Below are 12,904 nucleotides of genomic sequence, written 5' to 3'. Positions count from 1 at the left end.
TCGAGGGCCTCCGGTTCTGCAGGATGGGTCTCACAGCCAGGAATGGTGATCGTGGAGAGAATGCGGGTTAAGCCAAAAACAATGAGCCCAACAGCGATTGATGAGGTAGCTGACTATATTCGTCTTGTGTCGAGTGCAACAATGCTCATAAATCTCCTTACGAGTTTCGGCATCACAGACACCTTGATCGCAGGTGAGCTGTATTTAAAATCCAAGTGGTCACGTGCCTTTAGCAGGAGTGTGTACTACAGGCCCCAAAATGCACCAAAAGAGTCATTTCAAACGTGCATAGGAAATTACATTTGTGCTTAGTAGCGTGATTTAGTTCAAAATTTCAGTGTTGTTGTTGATCGGTACATTTCAACGTAGAAACTGCTTAGTGCCAATCAGTTGCTTCTCGATACTTGCAGTGAATGCTGCCTCTGCGCTGTTACAGAAGAGAGGAATCGCCCTCTCTTTTCTCCCTTTCTCGCCGTCTCTGCCAAGTTGCAGCGGTAGTCCATTTTCGCTGGCAGATGACGGAAAGCGGTCCATGCCCCCTCAATAAAATTTCAACAAACTCCTCCACTTTGTCGAGGGCCTCCGGTCCTGCAGGATGGGTCTCACAGCCAGGAATGGTGATCCTGGAGAGAATGCGGGTTAAGCCAAAAACAATGAGCCCAACAGCGACTGATGAGGTAGCTGACTTTATTCGTCTTGTGTCGAGTGCACCAATGCTCATAAATCTCCTTACGCGTTTTGGCGTCACAGACGCCTTGTTCAAGGTGAGCTGTATTTAAAATCCAAGTGGTCACGTGCCTTTAGAAGGAGTGTGTACTTCAGGCCCCAAAATGCACCAAAAGAGTCATTTCAAACGTGCATAGGAAATTACATTTGTGCTTAGTAGCGTGATTTAGTTTGAAATTGCAGTGTTGTTGTTGATCGGTACATTTCATCGAAAAAACTGCTTAGTGCCAATCAGTTGCTCCTTGATACTTGCAGTGAATGCTACCTCTGCGCTGTTACAGAAGAGAGGAATCACCCTCTCTTTTCTCCCTTTCTCGCCGTCTCTGCCAAGTTGCAGCGGTAGTCCATTTTCGCTGGCAGATGACGGAAAGCGGTCCATGCCCCCTCAATAATATTTCAACAAACTCCTCCACTTTGTCGGGGGCCTCCGGTCCTGCAGGGCGGGTCTCACAGCCAGGAATGGAGATCCTGGAGAGAATGCGGGTGAAGCCATATATATCTCATGAGGGTCCAGGCCAAGACTGATTTCCATATGGCTGGGTCAAAACTGGGGTGGCTTAGTGAGCAGAAGAAGAACGATGAAGGATTAAACCCAGATCTGTGACTGGGGGTGAAGGTCTGAAAGGTGAAGGTCTGAAAAGTTTCACCACTCCATCCATCATCTTATTGTGTTTGCTATGTTCACCCTAAGTGGCCAGGGTATGCTCAGATGTGGGTCCCTTGCTCACTTTGCCACTGGTTTCAGGCTAGCCTGACTGATAAGGGGTGAATCCCTGAAACAGGTCCCAGGGTGCTTGTTTCCAGTCCATTGAGGGCCTGGCCTGGAAGGTTGGGCTGTACTCATCCCATGAGGAACAGTGTCAAGACTGATTTGCATATGGCTGGGTCCAAACTGGGGTGGCTTAGTGATTAAACTCAGAACTGTAACTGGGACGAGGGTCTGAAAAGTGTCAGCACTCCGTCATCATCTTATTGTGTTTGCTATATATATATATATATATATATATATACATATATATATATATACATATACAACACATACATACATGCATGCATGGATGTTCAAATAACCCTATGACTTACAAAGGTGTTCTTGTCAAACAGTTCCAAAGTAACATACGGGGGATCTTCCAGAATGGACTGCAGGTTTCCATAAATAAGCACTTCTTGGAACAGGATTGTCTGGTCCCATCTGGGGTTCAGGCTCCCCTTCTTGGCCTCTGTGTATTGGCTCACGTGGAGGAAGGCAACTTGGATGAAGGAATCTGCAACAAGATGAATGGAATAGTATAACACATGCCTCTATAATAATAGGAATCAGAAGATAACTGTATTTCCATGTACCCAAAAATAATGATAGGGAGAAGCTTATCTGTTCAACCGCACCTCGATGGTGAGATGAGGAAGAAAATGGCATCTATCCTGATGATATCCATCTACATCCTGTAGGATGTGATGCGTATGATAATAACATTCCACTACACTAAGATGATTTCAGATTGCAGGCAATTACAGAATTGATATTTACAGTAATGATAATTAGATGTCCACGTCAATGTCATATCATGCACTGTGATAATAATGGAGCAAGATACAAATGATAATGGTGTTACTGAAGAGACAGATATAATGGTAACCACACCACATTGATAAAGAAATTAGAAAGAAAAACCAATACCTTGGTTATTGTGAGGGGAGAAAAACATATAATCTCATAGCATGAAGACAAACTATAATAAGGCATCACCCCTAATGAAAAGACGTATGAAAGATAATTATATTTACCAACACACTTAAAACAAAGAAGTTGGGAAGGTAGTAAAAAAAGAACTCGCCATAATAAAGCTTTCCATATATCATGATTATATAAAGTAGTTTCCTTTTTTGAAGAAGCAAAAGATTTACATAAAATATGAGTTAAAAAATGATTCTTAAGACAACCTTGACTATCATGAGAGATTTACTTGCTTTGCAGCAAAGCAAGCCTGTAACTCACTAAATGTATCAGTCAGTGAGAATACAAGCAAATATTTTATTCCAATGAACAAAAGACATTTCTGTGGACGTCATGTGCTCAAACAGTGAGCCAGCCCTCTGAGAACTGCACTGAAGCCCAAACCAGGAAGGATTGCCTGATCAGAGGGTTTAATCTCTTGGTAAGCACGAAGCAGACCATCAGGCTTTGCAGGACATAACTGATTATATTTCTGTCAGAAGGCATTGTGAAAATCTAATCCATTTGTGTATTTGGATGTTTCTGGTTCATATCTGTAAGATCTGGCCTTCTCTGCAGGGTCACCCCTAAACTTTTTTGCTTCAACCCTCCTGTTTTCAGAATTTGTTTGTGTTTGCTTTCGATCTTAGCACACTTTATCACTCCTCACCAGTTCTAAAGTACTTGTGCCCCTTCAGTTAAACATGGTAAAATTGGCTTACACCTGATTGCCATATTTAATTTAGTTGTAATTCCCTAGTAATGTGGTATACCATATACCTAAGGCTGGTATATTACATTTTACTAGTGGGCCTGCAGTACTTATTGTGCCACACACTTAAGTAGTCCCTAAAACATGTCCCAGTTCTGCCATTGCATTCAGTTGGCAGTTTTAAACTGCCAAATGGAATTGGCAAAATAGCTCCTTTGTCAAGCCTTAAACTCCCTTTTTTAGGTCGAGCATAGCAGCAGCGAAAAATGCGCTGCTCGCTCTGCAAGCCTGCTGTAGTAGAGTATGGAAGAGAAGCTGCGCCCGCTCTCAACCTTTTTCAATAGCTTGTGTCTTTGACTTTCATAAATGCTGCCTTCAGATTTGTTAATAGGCTTTTTAGTCCCTCCTTAGTACGGCTTTGTCTTCATTTGTAACCTTCCATGGCTACTGGCCCCTTTACTTCGGTTGTTACACGGGATCTGTTCTTTTGTTTGTAAGCACTATTTACTTTATTCTTTCTCTTACTGCAGGCCATCCATGCGCTGCTTGAGCTGAAACCAATAAAAAAATTTTAAGCAGCACAGCCGCGCCCGTAACACAGGCGCCTGTTTTTAATCACTTTGACCCAGCATTATCTGGTGTCTCTAACAACCCCCCAAGTAAAATGAATTTAGAAATGATTAGCGAATTAAGTCATGTGAATTCCAGGTAGCACATAATCGTGTGTTAACAGGCTGAAGCTGACAACAGCACATCTGTGTTACATGTCATCTATACTAAAGCCAGCTGATGGGTTGTTTTTAAAAGCCTGTTTTATTAATAACAACACCTCCACTACCAATACCACCACCACTAATACCACAACCTCCACCAATACCACCACTAATGCCACCACCACCAATACAATCACCACCAATACAATCACCACCAATCCCATCACCATCAACACCATCACAAACACCACCCGCACCAATACCACCACCACCACCAATACCAACACAACCGCTAATACCAATACCACCACCAATACCACCACCACAAACTCCACCAATACCTCAATACCACCATGACCACAAATACCACCATCACCACCAAAACCACCACCAATTTCACTACTACCAATACCAATACCACCACCACCAATACCACTTCCACCACCAATACCACTACCACCAAAACCACCATAACCAATACCAATACCACTACCAATACCAATACCACTACCAATACCACCACCACCAGTTCTACCACCACCACCAATACCACCACTGCCAACAATTTCACTACCAACATTACAAGTACCACCACCACCAATACCAATATCACCACCACCAATACCACCAGGAGGACTTAAGGTTTGTGGCAGCACCTGAGGTTCTTTGTGGGAACCGACCGATTGTAATACCCAGCGCTATACCGCGCACAGTCACTTGCTGATAGCTTAAGACAGCGCTGGCATGACTTAGATGTCGGGCTGTCTTGCCTTATTTTTAAACTAAATATTTTAAACTACTTACCATTTATGTGCACTGTGTAGCTGTGTATTTTGAACTGTACCCCGCCCCGTTCCACCTCGGCTGACAGTGCCGTTTGCGTGAAGGGCGAGGCGCCATCTTTGATCGGGCTGGACCGGAGCTAGCTGTCTAGCTCTTTTGGGAGGCAGGGCTTAAAACGACCGAGAGCCCAGGGCCCCTCGAGGACTTAAGGTTGGTGGCAGCACCTGAGGTTCTTTGTGGGAACCGACCGATAGTAATACCCAGCGCTATACCGCGCACAGTCACTTGCTGATAGCTTAAGACAGCACTGGCATGACTTAGATGTCGAGCTGTCTTGCCTTATTTTCAAACAAATTTTTTAAACCACTTACCATTTATGTGCACTGTGTAGCTGTGTATTTTGAACTGTACCCCGCTCCGTTCCACCGCGGCTGACGGTGCCGTTTGCGTGGAGGGCGAGGCGCCATCTTTGATCGGGCTGGACCGGAGCTAGCGGTCTAGCTCTTCTGGGAGGCAGGGCTTAAAACGCCATGTGCATCCGGGAGCACAGTGGGCGCGACGATGGCGCGCCGAAGGTGCGCCTAAGTTAAGCCCGTCTGCGACCGTCCGCGGCCGGCCGTGGCCAGGGGCCAAAACTTATGGCCAAACATATATTTACTCCTCTAATGATTTACTTACTTTAAGACCCTCCGATTACCTTTGCCCGCAAATACCCCCGTATGTACTAAAACGCACTTCCCTTTATGGCATTTCTAAAAACAAGTGTACAGCTGGTAATTCTATTCTTTCTGGTCCATGTACTGCCCCTCAGCCTTCATTAAAACCACAGATTAAACTTCACTGCATTTATCTTAACACGCGGTCTATGGTTCAACACCAAATGGACATATTTCTATTGTTGACATCTGAGAAACCTGATATCATGCTTCTTACTGAGACTTGGCTAAACCAGGACTCATTACCAGATATCTTGGCCTCTGTTCCATCTGACTATTATATTTTAATTTGTCAACCGATCTTCAGGGTAAAAAGGGGGAGGAGTAGCCGCCATCATTCACAACACTCACAAGTTTACTATACTCCCATCTCTTGTCCTGGCCAGCACGGAGAATGTCGTTTTTAAGACTGACACTGATAGTGGAGCACTATTATTAGTTCTGATTTATCGACCCCCTCAATCTATGCCTACCTTTTCTGTTTCACTGGCCGAACAAATGGCTTCTCTTGTAACAAATTACTCAAAAATTGTCCTAATTGGGGATTTTAATCTCTGGTTTGATGACACTGAGGTAGACCCCCAGGCAGCAGAACTTAAGGACCTACTTTTAGATTTGAATTTAATTTAACAGATCCATTCTCCTACTCATGAGAAAGGGCACAGTTTGGATCAAATTTGGTCTCATAACCTTTCCCTATCCATTTCCTCCATAACTCCTTGCATCTGGTCTGAACACTTTCTCATATATTTTATACTTACCATTGATAGAGGCATAAAACAGTCATTTCAAGCGGATGGGAAAATTAGGAAATGGAAGGGCATTAACACACCGGCTTTTTTGGACACCTTGGCCACTACCCTTCCTCCAATGACTAAAGACATCGACGTCATTGAAGAAGCCTTTTCACACTCGATACAACGGGCAGCTGATATCCATGCACCTTGCGTGAATTTCCCCCGCTCACGCCCTAATGACCCACATAAATGGTTCACTCCACAATTGAAGACCTTAAAACTTGAAGTGCGTCAAAAAGAGAGGAAGTGGAGGACCAGGTACCTACCACAAGACAAAGCAAACTACTGCATGGCCCGCAAAATTTACCAAAAATCTATTCTAAAACAGAAAACAGATTATTTTCTGAGAAAATGTTGAACTCGCAGAACAAGACAAAAGACCTGTTTAACATTGTGAACGATCTTAGTAATAGCGATAGAACTACCCCTCTGGTTACTCCTACTCAAGAGCTCTGTAATTCTTTGAATGCTTTTTTGAAAAATAAAATCATTACTATAAAGCAGAGTATTTTAAATTCTTTGTCTCCTCCTCCTCTGGATGATGTCTATCACAATCCTCTTACTCTAGAAACTTTCCCCTCCATTGATGCTAAAATCCTGTCTGATCTCCTTGCACGTGTTAAGTCTGGTTCGCCTGATGACATCTGCCCCCCACATATTTTTAGGGAGGTGGGGTTGGCGATCCCACAGGGCGTTCTCTCGCTGCTAAATGGATCACTGTCACAGGGCAAAGTGCCCAGCAGCCTTAAGAAAGCTTTGCTCATTCCATTGATTAAAAAAGCAGGAGCAGACCCACATGACCCTATAAATTACAGGCCAATATCTCTTCTACCATATGCATAAAAAATTTTGGAAGCCCATGTCTCTACTTGTGTGTCCAAACTTATAGAAAATTCTGAATATCTTGAATCTAACCAGGCTGGCTTCCGCCCCTGTCACTCGACGGAAGCCGTGATCATCACTGTCCAAAACACTCTAAGACGCAATGCCGATAGAGGCATCCATCAGGCACTTGTGCTCCTTGATCTGTCAGCAGCGTTCGACACGGTTGATTATACCATTCTTATCAACCGTGTCGAACAAGCCGGCCTCAGGGGTCCTGCTTTAAGTTGGATTACCTCTTTTATCACAGGACGCACGCAATCAGTAAGACTTGGCACTTTCACAGCCCCTATAACTCCCTAAGGAATGCCAGAGTCACCATCTATACCTACGTGGATGATCTCCAACTTGTCTTTCCTCTTAATACCACAGACTCTGTGGTGGAATTTCAAAACACCATGATACATATACAGAGGTGGATGAGTCTTAATCACCTGAAGCTTAACCCAGGCAAGACAGAATTTATCTTGCCTGGGAAAAGCGAACTAAGTTGGAGTCCATGCTTTTGGCCATCTAGCATGGGGGCTCCACCAATGAGATCTTTCTCAGTTAAAAGTCTGGGAGTTACACTTTACGCGGATCTTTCTTTGAAAGGACAAGTTGGCACAGTAGTCTCTTCCAGCTTCTTTCAATTTATGAAAAATAAAAAAAATAGCACAGTTCCTTACGCAAGCCGCACTTACTCAGGTTGTCATTGCCCTTGTTTCGTCCCGAGTGGACATCTCAAACAGTCTTTATTTGGGACTTCCAGCAGGCTTGCAAAAAAGACTCCAACTTGTTCAGAATCAAGCTGCTAGGCTTATTCTTAAACAAGCAAAATGGCAGTCTATTAGACCTGGCTTGAAACAACTTCACTGGCTGCCTGCGGCACAGCGAATTGCGTTTAAAACTGGATGTATTATTTTTAAAACTTTACAGGACACAGGTCCGAAATTTATAAAAAACCTTGTCTCTAGATATAACCCTACACTAAATCTTGTTCTGCTTGGCGGCTACTGCTTTGACCATCTTGCAGCCACCTTTTGGAATTCGCTACCGTTTTCTTTAAAAAAGAGCTCAGATCTTCTCACTTTAAGACACTCTCTTAAAACATGGCTTTTCAATCAGGCTTACTGTTGAGTTTTACTATGTGTTATGTTCCCTTCGATAGCGCCATGAAGCCTTCGGGCGTACGAGCGCTTAATAAATAAATATTAACATAACATAACATAACACCACCACCGATAACACCACTAATACCAATATCACCATAACCAATACAAATACCACCACAACCAATACCACCACCACCACCAAAAACACCACGAATACCACCACCAATATCATCACCAATACCAACACCACCACCAATACCAGTCCCACCAATATCACCGCCATCAATACCACCACCACCTTTACCCCACCTCCAATACCACCCGCACCAATACCATCACCACCAATACCACCACCAATACCGCCACCAATACCACCTCCAATACCACCACCACTACCACCACCAATGCCACCACCAATATTACCACCACCAACACCAATACTGCCACCAATTCCACCACCAATACAATGTCACTGCCAATACCAATATCTATACAAATACCACCAATATCTATACAAATACCACCACCACCAATACCACCAGCACCACCAATTCCACCACCGCCAATACCAGTAATACCACCACCACCACCAAAGCCACTACCACCAATACCACCACCAATACCACCAATTCCTACACCACCACCAATACCACCACCACCAATACCACCATCACAATCAATACCACCACCAATACCAACAACACTAATGTCACCACCACCACTGTGACCAATACCCCCACCACTAATACCACCAGTAAATACCACCACCACCACCAATACTAACTCTAATACCACCAATACCACCAACAGCACCCCCACCCACAATACCACCATTACCATCACCACCACCACCACCACCAATACCACCAATACTACCACCACCAATACTACCAATACCATCACAAATACCACCAATTCCACCTCCATCAATATAACCACCAATACCAGCAGCAATACCACCACCACCAATACCAATACTACCATCGCCAATACCACCACCTTCCCCAGTACCAATACCAATACCACCAATACCAATACCACAATCAATACCAATACCACCACCACCAACACCAACACCACCACCACCACCAATACCCCCACCAGCACCGCCAATACCACCACCAGCATCACCCATACCACAACCATCACCACCAATACCATCACCAATAAAACCACCACCAATACCAGCAGCAATACCACCACCAATACCAATACTACATTTACCAATACTACCACCATCACCAGTACAATACCTCCACCACCAATACCAATACAACAATAAATACCAATACCACCTCCACCAAAACCACCATGACCACTAATACCCCCAGCACCACCAATGCCATCACCATCACCACCAATACCACCACCACCACCAATAAAACCACCAGCAACACAGGGCTAAAAAAAATCATAAAAAATGCACTAGACCTGCAGGTCTAGTAACCTACACAATCTTCTCGACCTAAGTGAAATGCACTTGACCTTTGACTCTGAAAGCAAATTACCAATACTACTTCCACCACCAATAATACCTCCACCACCACCAATATCCCCACCAATACCAGTAACACCACCAATACCAATACCACCACCACCACCAATACCAATACCACCACCAATACCACCACCACCACCACCAATACCACCACCACCACCAATACCAATAAAGTCACCAATACCACCACCACCAATACCATCAATGCTACCACCACCAATACCACCACCACTAATAGCAGCACCATCAATACCACCACGAATACAACCAATACGACCACCACCATTACCACCACCACCACCAAAACCAATACCACCACCACCAATACCACCACCACCATACCAATACCACCAATACCAGTACCACCACCAATACCAATATCAGTACAACCACCAACACTGTATATCACCACCACCACTAATACCACCACCGCCAACACCAGTAGCGCCACCTCCAATACAAATAAACCCACCAATACCACCACCACCACAAATACCAGCACCACCAATACCACCAAAACCAATACCACCACCAATACCACCAACAACACCACCACCAATACCACCAATACCACCACCTCAGCGCCTCTCGCTCATTAGTAACAGCAGGGGCAGTGTACGAGGCTTGAGCTGCAGCTGAGACCATCCCTCCCTCTCTCAATGCCTGCCATAAAGCACACCCCGCCGTACACCAGGAGGTGAAGCCAGGGTCCTACTACAGCTGTAGTGTTTTTATTAGGCCAAAGATAGCAATGACATTACGCAATGCCACACTGCACACTCAAATCAAAGAGAGGACAAGAAATAGACCGCCCTACTCCCGCTCTTCCGCCTGAGCCGCGACAGTGTAATAACACCCTTGGATAATATGCAACTTTCACTTCACAGTTTGCATCTTCTTCACTGCAATATTTATCACTACTTTGAAGACGCCGCAGGCCGGTCTCTTCCTCTGATATTTACAATCTAACAAGCTGTTGAGAAGGCTCGTTATAGCAATGCAATAGGTCTCGCATTTGTGAGAGTTTAAGCCATTAGTATTTTAAATGACAATACCTTTTATTTATGTTTTAAAACCCAATTCATAAATAAAATGCATTGCCATTTACAATGCCAATAGCTCAAACTCGTGTGCATGCGAGACCTATTGCATTGCAAATGTTTTTTATCACATAGAAGTCGCCCCAAAATAGACTCTCGACAGTCCATAGGGCTGGGTGCATTGTAATTAAAAAGTTGGACATCAATTTAAGTTTTACATGTCCTAGTAGTGAAAAATTCACAAATTTACTTTTTACTACTGTGAAGCCTACCTCTCACAAAGGATAACATTGAGTTACCTTATTATGTTTAATAAGCAATCTTCTGATTGGAAGCAGGCAGGAAAGTCATAGTTGGTGTCTGGGTATTGAAATTTAAAATCCTCTTTATTGGGAAAGCTGAATTTGAAGTCACAATTCTGAAAGTGCCACTATACAAAGTTGCCATTTTCTTGTCCTAATAATGTGGGGCCTGCAGCCTGTTCCTTGGTCACATGACTAGGTGTAGTTGGCAGTTGGCCTTTGTGTATTCCTCCCAGACATTGTCACAATGGAGTTTCTAGTTGATGCCATAATGGGCCATCCTGGCTTAATTAGTAGGGGGGGGGGGGGGGTGGAGCTGTTACTTACCACAGTTGCACTTCAAAGTTACTGGCCCAGCTCACACACAAAGGGCTTAACACTAGCCTATTGTGCCCACAGACAGACTGGGACCAGGACAGGGAGGCAGTCAATTCCACACACCTCTGTAAGAGAACAACTTCAAAAGTTTCTTCCACTTCAATGTGGGCACCAGGTATGAAAAAGTCACCCTCAGACCCACTCTTCAGTACACTCTTAGGCCTGTAGCTACTACAGAAGGATGCCCTGCTGTGTGAGGCATATCCTGCTTGCTGAGAAAAAAGACTGGACCTGAATCCTTAATCCCAGGCTGAAGCCCCTGCTGAAGTGAGTTCCTGATTCCCAAGAGGTGCTCCCTCAGGTCCTGGACCCTTGGTGTAACATCAGTTGAGCTCTTCCTTGAAGAAAAGGAGAAATCCTGATGTTTTGGGCTCTTAATGGCGGTGAACGGAACCATTTCACAAAGATCTTGCCACCGGTGCCTACCGCCAAGGCAGATTTGAGGTTAATCGGAGTCTCGGTGCTACAGCGACCCCCAGTGACGACCGGCAACATGAGCTCTGCACTTTGCGCTACCGCATCAAGAGCCAGTCATGATCACAGATGCAGATCTCCAGCAACAACCGTCTGTGATGCCCAACAGGATCTTCGCTCTATGCTGACAACAGTCCACAACATCAGGTCTGTTCTTCACGCTACAGCAACAACAACCCAGGATGCTCCACCTGCTCCTCGTGGCCTCTTCCACTGCAAACTGGACGCTTTGCGCTGGACTTTAGAAGGTACATTTGTCAGTTGGGCTAACCTGGTCCCTGTTTCTGACCCATGATCCAGCGTTGTCAGCCTGAACTTGTGGCTTTCACCTGCACAACTAGATAACCACGAGTGGTGCTTTGTGCGTTTAGTAACCCTGGGCGATGAACTCCGCTATGCTCGCGGAGTTTGGGGAGCTTTCTGTACACCAGATTACGTGAAGATTGTGGAGTTTCAAAAAACTCCGCTCTGTGTAGCGGAGCAGAGTTTTTTCCTTGCTCGCGTCATCAAGTTGGCAAGTGCGAGAGTGGAAAATCCACCTTCTGGTGAGATATTTTCTCATTTGTGATCGTCAACGTCAAGTTGGTGATTGCTAGCATGGAATATCAAACTGGCGGGCAGTCAGATTTCACATTGCAAGTGGTCGCGTATGCTTGGGACCGTTCGCATTGAGAACCCATCCGTTCAATAGTGACATGGTGAATGAATCTCTGTTGGAAAAGTCTGAGGCCAAAAATTATAGAATGAACAAGAACTTGGTAGAGAGCATTAAACCTTAGGACTTGCAATGGGTGACAGTTAGGGGAAGCTAAATAAGGAGAAAGATAAGAATGGTAATAAGGATGAACGATGACCCAGGTAGTGCATTCTGGAATCTGGTCAGTCTAGAGATTGATGATGCAGGAAATCCAGATAAAGAGAGCTGCAGTAGTCCAGATATGAAAGAATGGCTGTTTGGGGAGGGCCAACAGGATGGCTGAGAAGGACACATTGCGCTGAGCTCCGTCTTAACACGGCGAAATCCAGCAGTATCCGGGGGTGCTGAGCGAGGACCGACCTCATCTTTAGTAAATAC

At 44.7% G+C, this 12,904-nt stretch overlaps 1 protein-coding gene across 1 annotated transcript in view; it reads right to left on the bottom strand.

Moving 5' to 3' along the window:
* LOC147679786 (myoferlin-like) overlaps window positions 1–12,904 on the bottom strand; it is a 3,853,508-nt gene that overhangs the window by 2,821,803 nt on the left and 1,018,801 nt on the right. The window contains exon 10 of the mRNA XM_086943347.1: window positions 1,810–1,991. Within this exon, the coding sequence (XP_086799473.1) occupies window positions 1,810–1,991 (182 nt within the window). The remainder of the gene's footprint in view (window positions 1–1,809; window positions 1,992–12,904) is intronic.

The sequence above is a fragment of the Lissotriton vulgaris genome, chromosome 11, assembly GCF_964263255.1.
Source record: "Lissotriton vulgaris chromosome 11, aLisVul1.2, whole genome shotgun sequence".
NCBI classification, from domain to species: Eukaryota; Metazoa; Chordata; class Amphibia; order Caudata; family Salamandridae; genus Lissotriton; species Lissotriton vulgaris.
This window is presented reverse-complemented; position numbering and strand designations above follow the sequence as displayed.